Consider the following 24,346-nt stretch of genomic DNA (forward strand, 5'->3'; position numbering starts at 1 on the left):
TTGTAGCTCATCTGCTGACTAATACACCACATGCCCCAGAACAAATCTGTTTGATAAATTAGCATAAGCTGCAAAGATCTCTGTAGTTCATATTTCTCTGAGATGGTGGGGACCACTCTTATAGCTGTCCACACTGAGCTGTCTGGGAGCTGAGCAATATGTTCTACAAGGATAGGAGTGACAAAATGACAAGGATCACATGATGTGACATACATTATATGAGTATTTCAGGAATAACTCAGAAGGCTACACCTAAAGAATCAACTTAGTGAATTACTTCTGATCCTCTAGTGTGGTCTCAGTAACAAGTTGTTTTTTCCTCAAAAGTTAATAAAATTTAGAAGTTCATAGAACCATAGTCATAGAATTGGCTGAGTTGGAAGGGGCCTCAGAGATCATCAAGTCCAACCCTTGATGCACTACCACTGCAGTTCCCAGCCCATGGCACTGAGTGCCACATCCAGTCTCTTTTTAAATATCTCCAGGGATGGAGAATCCACCCCTTCCCAGGGCAGCCCATTCCAATGTCTGATCACCCTCTCAGTAAAGAAATTCTTTCTAATGTCCAACCTAAACCTCCCCTGGCACAACTTGAGACCTTTTGTGCCCTCTTGTCTTGCTGAGAGTTGCCTGGAAAAAGAGACCAACCCCCACCTGGCTACAACCTCCTTTCAGGGAGTTGTAGATACATTCTTGAGATATAAAATTATATATGAAGAGAAAAACTGAGTACCAACTCAGGCCATAGCATATCACCCATCCAACTACAAACTGGTGTGCATGGAATAATTATAGCAAAGACTATTTACTAATTGGACTTCAGAAAAAAAAGCCACATGCTTGCTTACCATATTTATTCGCTCTCTGTGGAAAAACCTGACAAGTCTTAATGGATTTGACTTATTACCATACATACTGTCTATATTCCCTCTTCACATAAATTTCAACTGAAGAAGAAGAAAAAAACACATTTTAAAAGGACAGTTTATAAACTCATTTGATAAACATACTTCTAATACATTTGTGAAGGCTAGAAGGGAAGGTTTTTCAAGACTCATGTTTTCTGAGGCAAAACACTTAATGTAAAGCACACATAACATCTGACTTCCATATACCACAGAGGTTTTCTATGTAGTCTTCATTAAGGTGTACTTCTTAAATGTTTCACACTACCAGAGCATGAGTTCCTCCATCAGCTTCAAAACCTGTTAACTAGATACTTGGTGTAAACAATGCTTCTATAAAGAGGACAGTTCAAATACAAAAAAAGAAGAGGACATAAGCAGTCAAGTTTCTTTGGGAGATAGAACGTTGCACTTGGTTCTGACTTTCTTACAAACAGCAGCAGACAAAAAGCTTGGGAATAATTTCAATTTTAAGCTCTTCTAATTCAGAGCATTTGTAAAAACAGGTCCAATTATAACAAACTGGTATCTGCATAATTAACTTCGAAACAAAGCATTTGTTAATGAAAAATGCATTAAGAACTGAAATATGTTAAGACAAGCTATTTTGTTTGTCAACTTGTCAGATGTGTGCTGAAGCTTCCCCTTCTAATTACAAGATGTTTAGTACAGCACAACAGACAATTTAAATTTAATATGGAAGCTGGAATGTTTTTTTTCAGTTGTAGTGCACAACATCTGAGAAGATTACCATGACAAGACATGAAAATTAAAAAAGACTGAAAGTGATGATTTATAGACGTTGTAATTTTTCACTTAGAAATTCTTCCACGCTATCTGTATTCCACTTGAGGATGCTCAGTTCCTCTGCAATGTTCCCACTGTCATCCAGGAGCTTTAGTACAGGATCAGAACCACGCACATACTGCAGGAAAAAAAAGAAGTCAGTTACTTGAGGCTGGGAAATGCATTCTCCATATTAACACTCTCTCTCCCCCTGCCCCTGCTATTCATTTAAAGCAGTTAAAAAAGATGTTAGAGTAAGAATAGTAAAGCAGCCAGAAAATACTTTGGAGCAGAGCACTAAATTGAATCAGAGTATTCTGGGCAAACTTTGGCAACACAATTTGTGCTAAGAAATCAACTTAAGCGTTTGCTTTTTAAATTTCAGAATTATTAAAAAACAGACAAGCTTGGTTGTTCCTGACAATGCTCTTATGTTACGAAAAATGCTCCAACGTTACGAATTTCATTAACTGGAGTGTTTAACAAAAATGTATTCTACTTTTCTTCAAGAAAACATAGCTATAAAAATCAAATTAAGCTTATGAGATCAGTCTCTCAGCTTGTTCTCTCCTATGCTGCTATCTCCTTTCTTCCAATATTTTTTCACCTGCTGTCCAGATTCAAAGGAGTAGATGTTGAAAGCAGAGTTTGTGTGCATAGGAAGAGCCAGTAAGAGGGGAGGCACCATAACAAAGCTCTAAAGACAGAGAACTGCTGCAGGTTGTAGGCTCCATGAGCAGCAGTTGGCCAGTTTGCAGGTCTGGATTAGATGCTTTCTTGTCTAGTCCTAAGTAATGAGGGCGGGAGAAAAGAAGGAACCATAGGGGACAAAGAGGCTTAATTTTGCAGGAAATTGCAAAACATCAACTTCAAAACAGTAAATGTTTATCTTGAGATCCCGACCAGAGTTACAGGTAGGAAATAGCTTCCATTCAGATTCCTGACTTGGATTTAATGTCAAACAGGGGAAAGTAGAAGACCAAATGAAGAGTTGTGTTTGTGAGAAACATCTGCTATAAAGGCTAATGTGTATGCAGGGGAGCAGTGCCATAAGCCTCACTTCAAAAGATGGTGTTCTGCTTCAACTTTGTGAAGTTACTGAAGCTGGATTTTGAACTGAGCAGCTCAATGATCTTTTCTCATATAATCAACAGCCTTTTTACCATTTTAGTAATTTTTAGTCCCCTTACCAGCTCAAAGTTCTACTATCAGTTTCTAATGTAATCACATTGTTGCCTGCTGTGTTGTATCTATGCCTACTAGGCTCTGCTGGTAACACAATACTTCAATGCTTCTGAAGACTCACTAAGTCACAAAATATGTAATGCAAAAAAAGAAAAAAAAAGCTTTTAACAGTATGAGAAGGCTCTAAGCATTTGAGCTTATGGAAAGAATTCCTCAGAAGAATTTTTACTTTACCCTGCTGAGCTAACTTAGTTGGTTTTACTTAAGGAAGCTAGTGGCACCTCTAATCTGTTTTGCAAAATCTTGTAAAATAAAACACCAGAGTCACTTGCACAAAATTTTTTTCTGGTAATGCTCTGTACCAATTGTAGTCTAGACTGCTCTGATGTTCAATACAGCTACACAGTTAAAAATAAAAATGAAAGTCAGCCATGCAGAAGGAGAGAAAGCTTGAGAGAGAAAACTGGAGGCCAGAGAGACATGAATGCATGAGACAGACAGAGGAAATCTGTTTTAGATGGAATCTGCTGCTGAGAAGACAAATCACTTATTGCAGCCATGCACAGCTATGAAGTGATTCCAGATGGTGCCATTTGGTGAACAGAGATGGGAGCACAAGACGTGAGAATCAAGATGTGCATCTCTGAAGTACACTGAAGTTCACACAGAATTTAAAGAGGAAGGTGAAGTCTTACACTACATCTTGAAATCAAAAAATTGTTTGATCTTACAGCAGTGTAGCTTATGCAGCTTTGCATATATGTAAAGTCCTAAGAAACCATTGAGTATACATATTTCTATAAAGCTGGATGTTTGAAAAATATAGAGAAAACTAAAACAAAATACAGCAAAGAATTTTTGAGATGGAGGAGAAAAATGTAAGAATCTCTGGATGTTTGGAAATGGCAGCTTTAGAGAACAAAACAGGAGAAAAGGAAACTATGGTAGAATAAACTTGAGTAAATTCAAGACATCCACAGAGTAAGGACTGAATGCAAACATTCCTCCCATTGTTTTGCCACCTGCTATTACAGATTCCAGTATATTTTTTCTTGGATTAATAACAAAAAAAATTACAATAAAAAACCCAAACTCCATCAACAACAAAGAACTGGTACCAAACAGGTACTGTATAATAACCTAATTAATACTAGCAGCAGGAACTTGTGAAGATTTATACTAGCAATGCAAATATATGTCCTGTGCTAGAGGATTATTTGATCAGCAAATACAGAACAATCCACAGAAGGGCTGCCTCCACCAAGCTTAACTCTTCCTAACATCCAAAATAAAAAAGTCAGGTTACTACTCACCTTGATTTGCAGCCCCCTGAAGAGTTTTGGCTTATCACTCCTGACAAAAGCTGTGGTTTGAAGAAAGAAAGAAAGGTAATCAAGCTTTTCTCTACTTGCATAAAGTAGATTTTGCATGTAAGCTTGTATTCCCAGAATTATGTCTTTTGGAATGATGCTGTAGAGGGTATTTTAATGTTAAAATTCTTAATATACTCACAAAATTAATAATAATAATAAACACACTGTGCCCAAGGAACACCCCATTTTTGCTAGCATTCCAAACAAGCTTTGTATCTGCTTGGATTTACCTCAAATACCAGTGCAACTGTCTGTATCAGTTTATCTGCATGCAAAACTGACAGTCTTCAGCAGGCTGTCCCATCTGCTGCTGTGATATGCCAATGTGAGGAAAAGCATTAGAGCAATCAAAACCTGGCTTTGTGTGGGAGGCTAAATGCAACACAAGTCCCATCAGCACGCTCTGTGCAAGCTCTGTGGAAGAGGAGAGCTTGGGTCGGGGAGTTACTCTTGCAAACAAGACAAAGTCTTGTCTTGGAGAAATATCTGAGATTACGTGTCAAAAACCAGCAAGAAATCAGAACAGAAAACAAGAAGGGAACCTGATAAAAGCCTTGCATCTGTGAAAGTAGAACCCATGTACCAGTATAGGCTGGGGACTGAGCTGCTGCAGAGCAGCACAGGGGAAAGGGCCCTGGGGGTGCTGGTGCATGGCAGGATGCCCATGAGCCAGCAATGTGCCCTTGTGGCCAAGAGGGCCAATGGCATCCTGGGGAGCATTAGAAGGGGGGTGGCAAGTAGGTCGAGAGAGGTTCTCCTCCCCCTCTACTCTGCCCTGGTGAGCCCACATCTGGAATGTTGTGTCCAGTTCTGGGCCCGTGAGTTCCAGGACAGGGAACTGCTTGAGAGTCCAGCACAGAGCCACCAAGATTAAGAGCAGAACATCTCCCTTATGAGGAAATGTTGAATTGTCTTGGTGGCCATCAACAATAACATGCAAAAAAAGTGGCAGATATTTCTTATCCTTTGTTAAGTCCAAAGTACATTGAACTATTTAATGGGGAATTTTACCATGGTTTTTTTCAATTTAAATTTAACGGTGAAATCAGTCTCTAGGGATTTATTTAAAAAGGAGGCTCTAAGAAGCAGTCAGTACAGTCAGTGACGTTTAATTGCAAAACTTAAAGAAAAACTTTAGAGCATAGTAAAATGGATAAAGTTTCATAAGCAAATCTGAACTATGGAACTCCATTGTATTAAAGAATAGCCTTTGGGGGTTAACTCGGGTTACAGCACTTGAAGTTTGTAACAGGTGTAAGGATTTGTTACTTGAGTGACAGATGAAAAGCTCTTTTGGAGAGTGGTTTTTCTCTGCTCTGGTGTTGGACTAAAATGGGAACAGAATTAGGTAGAAGAAAGTATTCTACAGTCTGCACTACATGATGTTGCTTCAAAAGCAGCCATTACACACATGTATCGATGTCAAATCTTCTGAAAGCTGAAGCATTACAGAACAATTTCCGTGAAATATTAGACAGCTGGAATGAAATTGGTTTCTGTTAATGGCGTATTTATTTCTAATGCTGATCATAGTGAATTTCTGCATTAGTCCCTTGAATTTGCAATGCAACAAGGAAAAACTCTGTACAAATAACTTAATTTGTATATTCTCAATTTTGGAAGCTAATGTGATAAACTAATATCCTGCATAAGTTAAAAATTCAGATTATTTAATCACACACTCTTTTTTCCCCTGTCCACAAAATCATATCCTAAGTTGAATAAAGAGCCTCTGAAAAGAACTGATGGGGTGAGGAAGACAGATGCAGCCAGAGTGCACATTTTTGGGACATGCAGCTGCTTGCTTACCATGTGATGCAGTGCACATGCTCCACCTTCAGCAGTGCCCCAACAATTTCTCCTCTATACCCTGACATCAGCATTGCAGCTTCCTATGAATCTGTGTCTGTAGGCTAATTGCACATCTTTACACCGCTATTTAATAGTCTGGTTTTGAATACTAAAATCCTAGCAATCTCCCCCCATTTTCCAATCCCTGCTATAAGCTTTAGAAATTACACACTGCAGAGAAACAAGCATTTATCCAGTCCAATCATGAGTGATCGAGGTAGGCATTTTCCACTTTGACTTCTGTAAGATGAACTCTGAGCTTACTGCCATGACACCATGTTCCAGTGAATTAAACACCAGACTAGAAGTCAGAGCTGTTCTACTGCCAGCTTTGCAACTGTCCTTTCATATAATGTTAAGGAAATCACTTCACCTTTTGTTCTTATAAAACATGTGCAATACCAAAGCATTTGCTTTCCCTTTGAAGGCAACCCTGAGGTGAGGCCACAGAGCAGACTCAGCTAAAAGGTCAGAGAAAAGGATCAGGTGTGTATGGGCACTTAAAATGCCATTTCAAAAGCCTGCCCAGCATCAGATTGTTTTGCAAAGAGAGATAATGCTGAATAGTGCTTTTGAAGACCTAAGAGCAGCCTCTGCCTATAAACACAGTAAAGGACAAATTCACTGCTATCTTTATAAAGTCACTTTGTCTGATACATAAAGCCTCTTTGTTTTGAGAAAGTTTCTGAAAATCAGTCTCCTGGAATTAAAGCCTCGAGTTTTAAGTGGAGATTGCCAAAGAATCACTCTCACCCAAAGAGCAAGTCAGTGGATAGGCATGCACACACCTCTGTTTTTCTCTGATGTACTGTAGGATATACCAAAAACTTCCTAGCCCAAAATGGAAGTGATTCCACATGCAGATCTATATGCTAGGCATAACTTCTTCCTAAAAAAGGTGACTACCTACTGTTATATATTAAGGGCATGACCCAGACTACCAAGACTATCTACATTCAGGAATATTAACATTTAGGTTGCTTCTTTAGGAGCAAAGATCTGCTTAATTTCCAACTGAAAAAATAAAACGATGTTGAAAAAAAATCAAACAACCTCTTACACATGAATGAGAGCCAACATACAATGGCAGTAAAATCTCAACACTAGTTTTCAAACCATCATGCACATAGAGGAGCATTTTAAACCTTGTCTATCTCTACATGCATCAGAAGGATTATAATGGCCTCAAATCAGAAAAGCCTGGAGGAGATTAAAAAAACCCTATTGTCTCTATTGTATCAGCTTCAAACTTTAACAGCAGACAAGCACAAGTCAGAAGTAGTTAAATCTTCAGCACAAGGTCAGCAATAAATTTTTACTGCACTATGCTTACAAGGACAATGTATACCCATGGGGCTTCACCTCACTTTTTAAACTGGACATATTCTTCCCACTTTATGCTATCTTTCTAGTTGTTTTTCTTAAGTTCTTTTAAACTCTTGATGCTGTGTACAGACAGATGGCTTCCTGTTACAGATAAATATCATAAAATGCTGATAATGGACTGAAAAGCAGCAGCATATTTGTCTGATGAGAAGAGTATCCCTCCTGTCTCTCAGTATTAGACCAAAAGAGCCCATTATGTGATCAGGGCTGTATTAGTGCTCTGAGAGCAACAGAAAGGAATGCTTCCATCACCACCCATGAGTAAAGGAAGAACGTTTCAAAACTAGTATAAAGGATAATCTATTTTTAGAGAAATACTTAAAGTATTTTTTATGCATCTGAACGTGTAGATCTCAAAAGAAAGACAGTGTATATAAAATGTTATAGGAAATAATTGATCTAATAAAAACACACAAGAAGATGATTAAAGTACATCTAAGATTATCTATAAATAGTTGCTCTGAGTTAAATTCAATATACAAAAAGTAAATGTAATATTCCATTGCATAAACCAATTAAATAAAGGGATGTTTGCTTAATTTATTCCTAAACTAGCACTCTGAAAGTAAAAAAATAATTTACTAGAAACACAAGTTTGTGCACAATGTCACAGATTTGTACATAAAAAAGTGAAAGGGTCTTGACCATGCCATGGACTTGACCATTTTTAATCTGAAATGAACTCAAGTAAAATAATGGTTTTGTCAAGGCATTGCTAATAATTAAATGTTAAATGTACAAAAAGGCAAAGGAACCAAAATAAAGGGAGGAGTATCAGAGTGGTATTTTATGAGGAGAGGAAACCCCAACATTTAATTATATATCACAAGTATCTTAGCATTGCTAAGACAACAGGCAATATTTGCTAAAAAATGTGAATGTGTAAATCACTGAAGATTCAGGCAAACCAAAAGCAGTAATTTCTTAATCAGTTTCTCAGACTTTTTATTAATTTCTTTTGACATACACATACAGTTTTGAAGACTGCATGAGCCTGCTTCAAAAGATACCCTGAGGGCCTAGCAAAAACACAGAACTACAGCAGACACCAAGCACTCTTTTACCTTTTATTGTCTATAGGTCTTTACCTTTTGGAGATCTCAGTTTGATATAAGAATTTAAATTTAAGAACTCATATGGCATATCAATAACTACTGTTTGTAGTGCATTAATCAAGTTAAAATGCAGTTGTATAAAGAGCACCACATGCTTTTAAAACCAAGTCCAACACAGAGCTGTGATTAAGCCTGAAGAAGAAACTTCAAAAAAAAGCCAAAACAAAGGGTACTTTGTAGATGCAGCATGCCAAGACATTTTTCTAAATCTGAAAAAAGTATAGTTTTAGTTATATATGATCAATTTACAACAGATTTCTAACTTTCTAACTTATTTTCACCAATATTTAAGAATCCTGCTCACATTAGCAGAACTTGGGCAATACAATGGGATGCTTGCTGACTATGAAGTTAAAGGATTTAATGTAGTTACACACTGCATGAGTTCAAGAATTAAGGACATGGTTTCTGTAAGGCTTGCTGGGAGCACATCCATTTCTTAACTAAGAGATTCACACAAGGAGAGGAGAGTTATTCTACTGATGAAAAAAAGAATGCAGAGACATATGAAAGAATGCTCAATTAAAATACCCATCTGAATTCAGTTTTTGTTAAACTAACTGGAAAGAACGTAGGAGTCTAGACACTGTGATCTCCTATCTCATCATGAATAGAACATGGCTGCCACTTAAAAGTCAACTTCAAACAAAATATGCTAGATTAATCACTGACCCAGCTAATTTATTATTCTATTTCAGAGCTTTAGTTTTATGCTTGTCAGCCAAAACCTGTCACATTTCCCATATTACATAGTATAATAAAATATTGCTTCATCTACGAATATCATCACTTATGTTTTCAATGTTCTGCTTTGATGAAGTGCTTTAAATGATAAATATTTAAGAACAGTTTTATACAGAACAATTTCAAAATACATGCAGTATAGGAATTCCACAGTACCACACTTATAAAGGAGCAATTTACTTTTAAGGGATACTTTTTAAGCAGAAAAAGTATCTCAGTACTGAACTTATTAAAGAGACTTACAGAAACGTGGGCTGTTACCTGACTTATCACAAGAAGCTCTATTTGAGAAACATAATGCACATCCTTGGCCACACACAAAACCATTTAGTAGTTCGTCAAGATAATATACAGAGTAACACTCAGTTTAAGATTGAATTCATCTTGCCAAGAACTAGATTTTTTTCATCCTCCTGCTGAGGACTTAATTTTTTTTTTTGTCACTTGTCACTTCTTTGCTTTCCCAATCTCTATAAATATATTCCATATGTAATGATTCTCACATTTCAGGCACACAGGTGTATTCAGCAACTATTATACAACCAGTAATCCTGATAAAAATTTTCATACAGAAGGACCATAGAATAGTGCACTGAATGAAGCACTGTTTTTTCCATCTGCTTAGTTTCTTTACCATGTAATTTTTACATGTCCAGATTTTAATCCTTAATTAATCCTTAATTCATGTGAATCTCATTATATATTTAAAAAAAAAACCCAACAAAAAAACCGCTGTTCATCCTTTGGCCAAATAAAGTAATTCATGACAAATCAAGCCTTTGGGAGTAAATCAAGAGATAAAATAATTTACACAAGTATTTAAAGGTGAAGCCTTCACTAAAATGCAGACATATGAATCCAAGTCATTCTACATACAATCCGGCAATCAGTGAGGCCATTTCGTGTACATTCTGCAAGAAAACCCCAACAAAATCCTAGCACATGCTATGGGAAAGGCATCAGAGTTATCTGCAATGAGACATTGTCAATGCCGGGCTGCAGAATTCAATGAAGCCTACAAAAACAATGTTTCAAAAGCAGCAGCATGACCTTCAGACAGTATAACTATCATAAAAAACATCCAAGTGAAAAGTTGAAATAAAAACGCTTCTTGAATGTTAACATCTTAAAATGGAGACATTAAATATAGTTTCTGGTAGAAGTTAGAATCAGTGGTAAAAATCTAAGTAAAAGTACTCTGAGGTTAACACTAATTAATAATAATTAATACAAATACCAGCTGGAAGACTGTATTTTCTGCCTGTTAGAATTTCTAAATATGCTGTTAAAATTTATCCCATCTTCCAACATGCCCTGATACCCTAGCAGAAAATTTGGTCAACATAAATTTAGACTTGGTGGTAGAAAGGCAAAGAAGATCTTTAAGCTCACTAGCAGTTATTTTTTATTTCTTCCAAAGAATTGGTAGTCAAAAACAATGTACTGGAAAACCACTGAAATTTATGCAGTATTTTAAAAAACAAGCTGATATGATCAACTGAATGTAAATCGTTGAGCAGGTTTAGATAACCAAGGATTGAAAGGAAAAAAAGTACTGTAAGCTTTTGGAACAGTTGGGGGCCTTTTAGGACTTACACATGAAGATAACTGCAGACATAATGCAGGCTAGAGTCAGGCTAACAGGTTTACCTTTTACTTCAAACCTATAGCTCAAAACAGCTATATCTTTCCTAAATTTTAATGGTCAGAGATAATATGGACTCCGTGCTAAGAGAGCTAATATTCTTACACCCCTGTAGTAGGATATGTCATTTAAAATATTCTGGATTTGACATTTTAAACACTGAGAAAAGAAGAGCTTTGCTTTGGCCTTGCAGTCAATTAACTGAACTATGTGTGGGTAGTGGTGGCAAAGGAGGGTTCAAAACCAGTTAAACTTATTTAAACTATAACCTGTTTTAAAATCCTTTTTAAAAAAAAAAAACTTCAGTTAACCAGGAAAAAGAGAGGTATTAATACTTGCCATGGCAGATGGAGACATGGTATTTCTGTCACTTTATGTCTAAGGCTAGATTATTCTTTCTGCTCTATGTCCAATGTACAGTATTAGGATCTTCGTTACAGGAAAAAAACCCCAAAAATCAAAGTACTGCTATCACCTAAGCTCTTCCCCCACCTCTAAAAAAATTCCAGATTGCAATTTCTCACAGATGCTTTTCCTACAGCTTCCTCCCACCACATACTGATTTTCCTTATACAGTACAGTATTCCATGCACTTTATTTGACTGCTGCTATCCATGGGCAAAACAATTATACTGCAGGATCTGTGAAACAAAAGTAGTTCCATATGTGCACAATATAATTCCATGTATCAACTACTGGAGACCAGTTCCATGAGTCCATGTAACTCTCTTGATACAATACCTGAAATGTATGACTACTTGTAGTATTACTTAAAACCATGTTTTATCATTCAGCTGTGACAATATTTCATATTTGAAAGCAGTGGCTTTACTTACCCTGGACTTGAGGGAACCTTCCCAATTTTCATCCACATACCTCTAAGACAGCTCCTGCATAAAGCTGTAATAATAAACAGAAACATCAGAAATCTAAATTTCTAGTTTACTTACAGTGCATTAGCTGTTGAGCTATTTTCCTCTGACAAGACAATGTGCTATTATGTTGGTGGTAACTACAGACAAATAAGATCATATATTGAATCACAATTTCAGACCTGCCTGGGATTTATGCAACAACTGGCTGGTTATTCAAGATACACACTAATTTCCATGCATTATATTAAAAATGCAAGAACAGGAAAAAGATACCATACTAAAATAGAAATCCATACTCTTAAGTTAAGCATTTTAATCTTACAGACAGTTATCAATACTGTATACCAAATCAGATGCTTCTAACCCTGAAACCCCACTGTTTATAGAGAAGCTGACACAATAAGCTTTAGGTAAATTTTAAAAATTCACTTCATTACCTTATATAAACAATTATGACCTCTGCTATAATTCCCTTTTAGACAGTGTTTTCATAACAAATATGAAAGTCAGGACTTGGAAAAATATAGCCTCAGTGAAAAGAAGTAAATTCACATTTCACTTGAAATATGAACTGTGAATACATTTAATTAAAAATAAGCTTTCATTATGAAATTTAATGAGTACTAACCCCTAAGAAGAAAGAATAGCAAGTCATAAAAGCAAACCACAAACAATATGACTGAAATTTCAAAGGCAATGTTATTAAAACATCATCCCCCATCTAGATAGACATTATGGACAGCCAGGAATACATCTTCTGTTCAGAACATCAATCTTTTGAATTCAGGTCCAACTAATTATTTGTCTATATATTATGAATTAGAACATCAGAAATACTATCATCATGTGAATCTCATTATATATTAAAAAAAAACCCAACAAAAAAACCAGGGATATTACAACTTCTTTCCTGATATGAACTAATGAGTAATCATAACTTCCACAGGAAACAGAATTAAAAATGTTACATTGCATTAACTGTTCAGAACAGCATCTCATAAATTTGCTTAGCTACGTTTTCACTTTTAACTAGACATTTAAGAGAAATACTTCGATTTGAGTGCTAAAACCCAGAATTGCTACAAAACAATATTCAAGAAATAAAAAAGACCAGAATTTTAAATTTTTTTTTTTACTTCCCAAAGTAAAGATTTTAATTAAAAAAAGGCACTGATAAACCGCTCAGTTACTGACTTGCATAATTAAAGTTCCACTGGACTTAAAACATGAAATAATTACAGAGCTGGAGGAAACATACAATAGTGAGATTATATAGTTCACTTACCATGTCCCTATTCATTATTCTTTAGAAAGCATTGAAAACCAGATCTATCAGCAATGTATATCTGTATTTAGACCAGTTATTGACAACTGTCTACACTGTTCTGTCAATAAGTTAGTATAAAGTAGACAAAGGAATGAATAGGCATTTTTTGTTAACTGTTTTACATATGTACTGTGTAAAGTACACCTAAGTTTAGGACAATGAGCATTTTAAAATTCTCATTTTTGCAAATAATTCTTACCATTTATTTCCTCTTTTCAAACAAGGATTTCTATGGAACAAGATCACTATAGGAATCTAAAATATGTAAGACATCTTGTAATTACAAACTATTCCCAGTCTGTAAGTCCCAGCCAATATCTGATAGAACTAAGGTTTAACAAAGAAAACAGCTCAATCATTGATGTCTATATTTTGAGTTTATAACTGCTATAATTGAAGCCCAACTGTGCTGGTACAAAAAAGTTCAGATTCATGCTGGGACAAACAGCTGTTCTCTAGATGGCTGGACAAGAAAAAAAAAAAAAATCAATTGGCTTCATTTATGACTCTAAACAAAGGTGTCTTTTGCAAGAAACACAGGTTTATTTGCATCACTTAGCCCACAACAAAAGCATAGTTGTTAATATCTCCTGCTGCTACTATCCCATCATGTCCAGAGCAGATGTCCTCCAAACTTCCTTGTGAAGGCATTTACTGTGTTCAAGTGTTACTAAGAATCACATGCATCACTTAGTGTGGAGGCACACAAACATGACGAGTCAGTACATTACACAATGCTTATCTCATAAGTTACTTCATTTAAAAATAATGCTTCACTTGTTTTAGTGCTCATGGAAGTGAGTTTAGTACTATGACCAATGAGATAAAGAAACTATTACTGGTGTCCATTCGAACACAAGTGCTGTTGTGATTTCCAGTCTGATTCATGGATCTATAAAAATTACTTTGCCTTTTTTAAAACATTCTAATAGTATGGTTTCTAAGGCTACTGTGACAAAATCTGAACTTTTCTCTCATCTTTTGCAAAACACTGACTTGAGTAAACTTCATTCAGAAGCTTTTGGAAGCACCTGGATGTCTTGCAGAAGTTGACACTGATGTAATGAAGATGCTTATCACAGAATCATAGAATGGCTTAGGCTGGAAGGGACCTTAGGGATGATCTGCTCCAAGCTCCCTGCCAAGCTCTCCTGTAGCCAAGGTTATTCAAAGCCACATCCAACCTGGCCTTGAACATCTCCAGGGAGGGGGCATCCCCAGCTTCTCTAGGCAGGCTGTTCCAGAGTCTCAGCACCCTGGTACTAATGAACTGAGAGGAGGAAAACCACACCATCAGTCATGTCTGATTTAATCTTGAAGGAATGGGGTAATGATAACAGAACAAATCATTATTTACATAAGAATAGTGTTAGATAAAAACATATTGTAAAAACAATTGTTCTAACAATTAAAAACAAGGAACCTTGATTTAGGTAAAATGAAAGATTTCACCTGTTATTAGGAAGGGAATTGAAGTAATTTCTGCAAGTTAAAATTTCACGTGTGCTTCATTTATGAATATAGATCTGGAACTGTTGCCACCATCACTCAAGATTAAAGTTTCAGAACAAAAGTTGTATTCCTGCTACAGACTGCTACATAACTGTTGGTGTTGACAACCAAACAGAAATTTAGATCAACAATAAATCTCTTTCCAATGCAAACAATTTTTATGAAAGTCACTGTAATTTCCACTTGACACTACTATATAAGCACGTGCCAAAGAAACCTCCTTATCCCCTATCAGCTCATATTATTGCTTAATTTCAAAGAAAAGTCTGAAGAAATATGGATTATTATTAATATTAATATTATTATTAGCCAAGGCTCTTAGTATGAACAAATGGGTACTGTTTGAAAATAGGGTGATCTCTTTTCTTTTCAAATCTGTAAAAATTAACTTTTTGTGTGTCCCCTACCCAGGAAGCAAAACAAGTTAGTAATTGCCATCTGTTCTTCTGAGAAATTAAGTCACAAAGAAAAGAGATTTCTGTGCAAGTTTATTCTGCTCTTCCCTAAACTCTTGTAGCTACCAATTTATTTGATACTTTTACTAGACAACTAAGTTAGTTAAAATAACATCATATAAACTGAGAGTTTATAGTTTGTAAACTATAAAATACTTTCTCTCCTTGGGGGAGAAAATACAGGGCATTTGAACAGACAGTTACAGGTTTTCAAAATCACTCTGTCTTCCCCTTCCCTTAAGACAGAAAATTAGCAAGAATCTATGGGTTTAACAGCAAGCAGTCAGGAAGCTTCACTGCCAGAAACATTATGAATTACTGTTCTGTACTGCAGAAAGCCAATAAAGTCATTGCCACACACACACAATTCAGAAAGATGTAATCAGTAAATTTAGCAACACAGAAACTGCTCCCATTCACAACTCATTTTCCTGTGAAGGGAGATGCCTCACTCTTAGAGCTTTGTACCAGTCAAACAGCCAAAAAACGCTTCTCTGACTTAGTGCTATTCCTGTGATTAACAGTAGGGCTTACAGGCAGATTCCCATGAACAAAACTCAAGCAGAATCTAAGCTCTTATTTATTTGCAGGCAAGGAAACACCAGCTGACTATAAGGGTGAAAAAAAGAAGTCACAATGAGGTTGTTTAAGCATTGAAAGTATTTACTAAGTAAGGTTGTAGAATCTGTATCCTTGGAAATCTCCAGAACTTTGAGTTCTGCTTTCTGTAAGAGATTCAACTTTTTAATTCTCTAGGTACATAACATAGTTGTGCATTACTATTACATTCATGTTATCCATCTGAGTGTTTTATTTTTGGTGTTACAACAGGCTCCTCCTCCTTGAAGCATTATAAAAATATTTTTGCTTTTAAACTCCAGCAACCACTATCTTTCCAAAACAACCTCCCTTGGTGGCAGACTATTTTTTAACTCTCTGAAATGGTCTGGTGCAAGGTCATGTGAGGAAATGATCTGGCACAAGGGTGAGAGAGAAAAATGCAAAAGCTCAGCAATCAACAACTTCAGACTTTTGGAGCTGTAGCATGGATTAGGTGGTGTGAATGCCCAACTTCTTTGAGTTGGAGTGAGGGGGAAGAGTGGAATAGAGGAAGAGAATGGTGCTGAAAAAGGCTTCTATGTACAGGCTCTCAGTTGGACCTAGTGAAGAGAATTATGTTAACTAAAAAAAGGCAAAGTCAACATTTTAAGCTCCAAATTTGGAATATACTATCTCATTAATTTTGCTATCTAACTAACTACTTACTTCTAGAAGTAGAATTACTGAGCATCTCTTCTATTCTCCAGAATCTGTGCTTTTATTAAAAAAAAATTAAGCACCTTAGAAAAGTTGCTATGAAAACATGGAGAATGGAACCCATCAGCTAATTATCTGACTTTGTGCATTTAAGTGATTTGGAAACTTTGTAGTTTTTGAAGTTTTTCCAACAAATGTATGTTATCTAGATGTATATCCAGACAAAGGAGTTAAGATATAGTTAGCTAAACCCATTTCATTTGCCAGCACAGATGCATATCAACTCACATTTAGCAAGTTCACATTTATAATTTCCCTAACCTTTTATTTTCAATTATAAGACCAGAAAGAGTTCTTCTACAGGCAAGGCTTGCCCTACTACAGACAGGTAGTATATTTTATCTTAGATTATCTGACAGATGAACTTTTGGTGAATCTGATCCAAACAAAGGATGGTAAATACCTGCCTTGGACATTGACTAGATTGCTGCACCTTCCTTATCTAGAACTACTGTTTGTCAACATTAATTTTCATTGCTGATAACATCGTGTACAGAAGAAGGCAAGGAGTGTACATGGTGGAGTTCTGGAGAAGGGCATCTACTTCAGCACATTTTTTAGTACAAGGAATGGCCGTGCATAATATTCTGAAGTGAATATTCAGTACACACTGAAACAGAGAACAGAGTCATCTCAATTCCCAAAATTCTGTACCAATATTCCCCATAAAATTCCTCTTTGAGCTGCATGGGACACTTTATAGTTAAAAGCAAACTTTTGAGGGGAGATCATTTGACGTATTACCCATAATTACTGAGTTCTGATTATTTCCTTCTTTGTTTTTACCCAGTGTATCTTATTCAACATTTAACATGAACCATTTTTATGTAACATGTCAGAAATAAGGAGTACAGCTACGTAAAAGCACAATTTGATTTTCAAATCAGACAATGGATTTTATAGGACACATCAAAAGACAGAAAAAGCTGGGGGTTTTGAGAAATACTTACAAGTAAACCAAAATTGTAATTCATTTATTCAGGTTTTGCTATGACACTTGAAACTGAGATGTCAAAAGAATTCTAAGTAGTTCTCTATTTTTACCCATCGAGTTAAAAACCAAGAGATGAGACTGCTTCATTGAAACTATTCATACTCGGAGCCTCCGGCAGAACAAGCAGGCAGCCAACTGTAATTTTAAAGTGTAGCACTTTAATTAGTGAAATGAAAAGAGAAGAAAAACCACCCTGAAAAATTAAACTAAATTGGGTCACACTAGAGTAGCCTAAAGCATTAAAAGCATTTCAAGTTATTCTAGTTTCAGTAATTACAGTGAGTTTTGTAAACTATTTTGTGCTGTAAAAAGTAAGTCTGGAGAAGAATGTCACCTTATTCCTCCCTATAATTCATAACAGCACATTTGAAAGGACTGCACATGTAAAAAAATGTTGTAAGAGAGCTTTCAATATTAATTTTTTACTAAAAATAGCACAGTCATATTTACAGTGGACATTTTTATTACTAATATTACAGAAATACTTATTTAATTTCCAGGAGGGGTCAAACACTAATTCTACTCAAATAATTGCTTTTAAATGATGGTCAAACTACATCATAAGGGGAACATAAGAATTATGCATTAAAATTAAAATAACCCATCCTGAGGAACAGTTTCTGTAAGTATGCTCACCTCCTACCCTATAAAAGCCTGAGTGACAATTTTGTTGTCAGTAACAGACTTCAGAAAAAGTAATTTATACAGGCATATTTTTTACCTTTCAATGAAAGTAAGAATCATTCTTTCTTCAAAATAGATCAAGCTTACCATTAGAGGCTACTTGTCACATGGGCTAAATAGGTATAATTCACTCTTCATTTGTATATTGTCCCTCACCTCTGTATTTTTCATCTGCAAAAACATCTCATAAATTGTATGACACTATAGAAAAATAGGTGGATGATGTGAATGAAGGGGTCATAGCCCAGGCTTCACCTTAAACAGCCTAGATGTTCTGTGGTTCTGCAGTGCTGAAACAACCTGAATCTCTCATGTCTTATAACTTCCCACAATTTCAAATAGAAGGAGTTAGCAAGGGAAAGAATCTCAACTTGATTCAGTGAAAACATGCTATGATTTTCCTGCAGAAATGTCAAAGTACCTGGCTAAGGACAGCACCAGTCATTACAGCATGACATATATTTGACAATAGAGATTTAAAATGCTGAACTTCAACACCTTAGTGAGCAAAATACATTTCAAAGGTCTGCTTACAAATACTGATGACTTTTGAGGGTTGTAGCAATACTGAACAGTGCAACTGTGAAATTTAATGTACTGCAAATTTCAGAGCTGATTCAATTTAGATCAATTTAGATTTTGTCATATATATATATATATATATATCTCAAGATAAACCTGAGATTACAATACACAATTAATGGAATATGCTTATAGCTATGTCTGAAATGATCACTCATCATAGGTGAAGCTGCAGATGGAGTGCAGCTATTTTCAGCTACTGAAAAATATGGACAATCTCTCCTGCTACTACAATTTCATGCACAGTTAGCTTCACCTCCGCTTCATCCTTCTACATTTTACACACCACCAGTACTCTGCATGTGACAGACTGGGGCTTAAAACTTGCAGCTGTCTAAAGCAATACTGCTTAAGCAAGCTTCTGAAAGTGACTACAAAATCTCTAGAAGAGGAGAGCATAATATTTTTTTCATTTTACCCACAATGCAATTATGAAATAAATAAAATATTACACTGGACAGGTGTCAGCAGAAGTCACAGCAAATACTGAGTCACAAGAGTACCACACATCTGTTTCCCACAGTGTCAATTTACAGAATATTGGGCCAATAACAAGATCAGGGTTAACAAACATCTTTCAAGAACATGACACATTTGACATTTGTAAACAGCTCACTTCAGGCTTCAGTGATGCTCTGCAGCACAAAGTATTTTAAGGACTGTGCAGATTTCACAGATAATTTGTGAACAGTAGCAGTGACACATAAATTCTCAGGTACATATGCTATCTCCTGACCTTTAATATTAAATTCTCACTTAAGACTCGAGTGCAAGTCATGCAATAAACTCATTCTTGCTTATTCTATGTCTAATACTTGCCATATAATTATAAGGAGAATTACCCTGAAATCCTATAGTCTGTCCTGGTATCCTAAGGGTTTGCAAGTCTGTTTGTAGCACCAACATGCTGGGTCATGTGATGGGAACAAATACTTCCTCACTTAATGAACAAGGGATGTCATGTTCTGGTATCACAGTTCAGGGAAAAAAATTGTGTACTTTGAAGATGTTCAAGAATGTAGTCACAGCATTAGCAAAACCTTGAGCACCAGTGCTGTGGAACTCAGCCATACACAGGATTACTAACCAGCAAGTCAGCCATCTTACATTAAGATGCAGGTTTTCAGAGTAAGATTTAACAATTTTTCAAACAAGAGGGTAAAAAGGAACAAAACAAGAGGAAAAAAAACTGAAAGAAGATTTCTATGGAAACCTGAAAAAAACAGGGAAAGGAAAAAAATATAGCAAAAGACAGCATTCAGTTTTTCTACTCTGCACACTATCATGAAAATACCACTTCAGCAAGAAGCTACTATACATTAGATTGTTGATTTTTATGGCAGAGTACAGTCTTAAGCTCAGTTGCAGACATCAACTACAACTGGTGCTGTTAAAACACAAGTCAATCCAAAATGTGATTATCCTGAATATGCTCTGGTAAGATAATATCCATGGTCATTTCTCCCAACACTAGTTTTCCACTGGCTAATCTTCAAGAGAAGTTACTCAGTGTAATTTTAAAAGAAAAACCCAAATAAAAAACCTCAGCAAATCCAAAATGCAACTTTCCAAGCAGTGGTAAGGGTATAAAAAATTTCTACCTTCTGAAACATTCAAAACAATGTTAGAAACAACATTACAACTTAACATTCAACCATATAACCAGAACACCAGCACACACACAGTATGGAAAGCCTGCATCCAAGCCCATATATGAAAATACTAACATAAACACTCTGCTACTTCAAGCTGATATTTACCATGCTAACTCCACACCTTAAGTATCATTTGTACTGAACTTCTTAAAAAATGTCACAGATGTAGACTGGATTGTGCTACAGCAGTAAATTTGGATTAACTACAAAGCACAAAATAAAGCAGAAAATAAAATTAGGTAAAAACCAGCACATAGTAAAACCACAATGATTTATACAATCACTTGGTTCCTATGAATATACATCAATTTCTGGATCACTGGAGAAAGCAAGAGACCTGCTAGATTTTACTAGTAATATCATGTCATTGGTTATTTAGTTATCTCCTAGAAATTAAAAATAATTTTAGCATCTCGTCTTCTTGAAATCTCTACTTTCCTGATAATTGATTGGTACTCAAAATATTCTAGAGTACTCCTAAATTACAACATATTTGAAAGCATGTGCTCTTTTCAAGGCTCTAAAAAATATTTCTTGCTAATGTACCTTAAGCAAGGTTGATTATTTGCTCACTACAGATAAAGGAAAGGTTTTGTCTAAGTCTGACAGAAGTACAGTTTGGGCTCTGAGCAAGACCACTGGCAGTATTTCCAGCTGCTAGAACCTACTTGTTCTCACTGCTGCAGAACTGAGGTGAGGTGAGCTGCTCTGCTTCTGTCAGGTTTGTGCCTTCATGGCAGCTCAGGAGCAGACCTGAGGGGTCTTTATTCCCAGGGACTGAACTATCCAAGCCATTACCTTATGTGTCAATGACCAAGTAACAGCTGTGACCCAGAACACCGGTCTCGTTATCCTCTTTTTTTGCCCTCTTCAGATCCCATACTTCCAATTTAAAGAAGCTGGACAGAGCTCCCATCAGTCACTTCACACTAAAGAAGGGCTGTCAAAGAATCAAAGATTCTTCTGCTTATACAGGGAAGTTATTTCAGAGCAGTACAGCAAGTCTGCTAATCTAGACTCTGTGTATATTAGACTACCAAGAAATGTTTTGTTTTCCTCTTCAGATTATAATCAGATTTTCATATATTTTGACAATGAAGTTTCAGAAACCTAACCTAATGCATTAAATCGTTCCACAAAAGATTTGCTCCAAAACCCACCTTTCTGGTTTCCAACTGAGCTTCTTCTTGGCAACACTGCCTGCAGAACGGATCCAACTGGTTCAGATTGAACTGGCCAAGAAGATTGCAAGAACTGCACAGCAAGTTACTGGAGAAGCCCAGCTCTCTGCAAGCTTCTGATGACAACTGTGCTCCGTATACACTTGCCTGAAAATGAATGCAATGTTATACTTTAATATTACGTTAGTTGTCTGAAAAAAGGAAGATTTAAAAAGTTTTAATGACTAGGAAGAGGAACTAAGTTTCTTCTGACTGTTTTACAGTAAAACCTAATGGTCTGCCCATAACTGCAAAACCCCACCGTGTTTTCTGGAACAGTCTTTAACAGTGAATGCTTGACACTCACCACGTGCATATTCCAAGTCAGGCAATGTGCCAACTTTTACTGACAACTCTTCTGTTTTCCTACTGCTGACTCAAAATATAAAAAAGCACCCCCAAACCTAATGAATCAGCTGAAATGCACATGACTACAGTTCTCTAAAGCCTTCTCTTTCACAGCAATTTCGGTAAATTTCGTACCACCCTTAAGGCTTGGAAAATAAGTGTAACAGCTAAGCTTGGAAAAAGCACAAGGGAGTCATGAAACAGACCAAACTGCTCAAGCAGTGCATACAAGTGGGATTTAAATTTCATGTTTGCATTATTGTTACAGGAAAACCACATACTGAAAGTGGAAGCATAGATAAAAACCTGCAATTCTGCTTTACTAGTAAGACATTAAAATAGGCAACTCAATTACATGGCTTCTATGTGTAATACTAGTTCTGTTTTTAATGAGCAGCCAAAAAAATTTTATGAACTAAGTACTTCAATGATAGCTGGGTTTTTTGTTTTTTACATTCCTACTTTCCTACACAATGATTTCTTACACTCTAGCTTAAAACCTTTCCTTTCAACTGTAGGCTGGTTGAAGGGAAATAAAAATCCAAACAAAACCAAGAGAGGAAACTAAAAAAGGAGAGAAAGAAGACAGTTTTCCCAGATGCTTCTCAGCCTGGGTTAAAGACCTTGGGAAAGACTTGAAATTACTAAACCCCCACCAAAACAAATAGCAACCATCTCTGTGTTCAAAGAGTAAGATGACACACAACAGTATTCAAACAAAAATGGGACCCTCTTTTACTGTATTCTATTATTTATTCTTTCTAAGGGTTACAAGCAATAAGAAATATAACACCACCATGGTAGTATAGAAGTTGAAGGAGAATGCCAGACACTTCCAAAGCTACATTTTAGTTATTGTTCACTTATTTAATTAACTAAGATGGCAGTAGTTATAAGAGTTTTTTGCACCTTGCTGCTTGCCATCCACCTCTTTTATGTTTTACTATCATCTTTTCCTAATTTTGAATCTGGTGACCTGGAATAAAAAATGGCACTGGCATTTCACTTCTACCAGCAGCACTCCTCACATCCTTCCCCAGCAGAGCTACAGAGCACCTGCATATATAAGGGAAATATTCTCATGTTTTCTGGTTGGTTTTCTTGGGAGGGGAGGACGACACCAACAAAAAACCAAGCACCCAAACCAAACAGTGCATCAAAGTGAGTAAAGTGTCCAGTACAGCAGAATTCCTCAGTGAAGCTCTGGTTCCACAGCCCCAGCAAGCTCAGAACAGCTTTAGAATAAAACCATAGGGAATAAGAGGAGGGAGAAAAGGAAGGGAGAAAATCAAAAAAGAAAAAAAAAAAAGAAAAAAAAAGAAAAAAGGAAAAGAAACTGTGTCTCCCTAGCATTTTTCCTTAATTTTTAGCACTGTAACTACTGTACTATCCTGAAATAATAGCTGTACTAATTATAATAAATAAGATTACAAAAGAACCCTCCTATTTTAGAAGCTAACTTTCCATCAGAACAAGTTAATTTTCTCTTCTAAAACTTCGACTACAAATATATGCTTTGCTTTCACGTTAGATAAATCAGTACTACAGCACCGATGCCAACTGATCTAGGAAGTTCCTAATAGTAGAGTGAAACACTTTAACAGCTCTTTCGTATTATCTCTTGGCTCTGGAGCTCAGGTAGGTCGGAACCTTTTAGGGGCGGAAGGTGCACTAAGAGAAAGCTGACCTGTCTGGAAAACCTTAACGACCTTCAGTCTGAGATAAAACCCACCAAGCGCCACTTCCAAAACCCATTCTTAAGCTCATTATTAAAGAGTGCTAACTCTACTCATGAGGCTTATAACATAGACCCCACTGAAAATAGGCCGCGAAGCCTACAAAATTATTTCAGACGTCACTGCAGCGATGGCCACGCTTTCAAAGCTGAAGGGGGAAACGGGGACCGAGGCGAGGGACAAGGCGGGGGGGATTGAGGCTTCAAACCGCGGCTCTCGCAGTCTGGAGAAGCAGAGGCAACGACAGCAGGGGAGAAGAGAGGTAAAGCAGAGAACAACTTCCGACACAGAGAACAAAAAGAGGCAGCCACAGAAGCAGGACAGGGCCGAAACACGGGACGTCGCCTCGGGGCCGGGCCGGGCCTGCTGCCTCCGCCTCCCGCTACGGGACGTCTCACTCCCGCGCCACCCTCCCCCTCACACCCTCTCTTTCTTTCAGGAAACCTTAGCCGCTCCGAGCCCCGAGTGCGAATAATACGGAACGGCCTCTCACCGCCTGCAGCCCCACTAGCAACCAGAACCAGCAGCGCCCCAGGGCTGTTAACTCAGCGGCCGCCGCCATCTTGATACCGGAGCGCCCCTGCCAACGTCGCCGGGAGGCCGCTGAAGGACCTCACCCATGGCGGGTGCCCAAGATGCTGCCTGGTGCGG

The 24,346-nt window shown here is 36.8% G+C and overlaps 1 protein-coding gene across 1 annotated transcript; it reads right to left on the reverse strand.

Moving 5' to 3' along the window:
* Positions 1–839: 839 nt before the first annotated feature.
* On the reverse strand, positions 840–24,345 carry SELENOF (selenoprotein F). The gene is made up of 5 exons (XM_071750614.1): positions 24,189–24,345; positions 21,552–21,719; positions 11,827–11,890; positions 4,190–4,239; positions 840–1,830 (listed from the first exon to the last, which is right to left on the reverse strand). The coding sequence occupies exons 1-5, from the start codon at positions 24,255–24,257 to the stop codon at positions 1,699–1,701; spliced, it is 483 nt and encodes a 160-aa protein (XP_071606715.1). The 5' UTR covers positions 24,258–24,345; the 3' UTR covers positions 840–1,698.
* Between the last annotated feature and the right edge of the window lies 1 nt (position 24,346).

Source organism: Heliangelus exortis, chromosome 8 (genome assembly GCF_036169615.1).
Source record: "Heliangelus exortis chromosome 8, bHelExo1.hap1, whole genome shotgun sequence".
In the NCBI taxonomy this organism is placed as follows: domain Eukaryota; kingdom Metazoa; phylum Chordata; class Aves; order Apodiformes; family Trochilidae; genus Heliangelus; species Heliangelus exortis.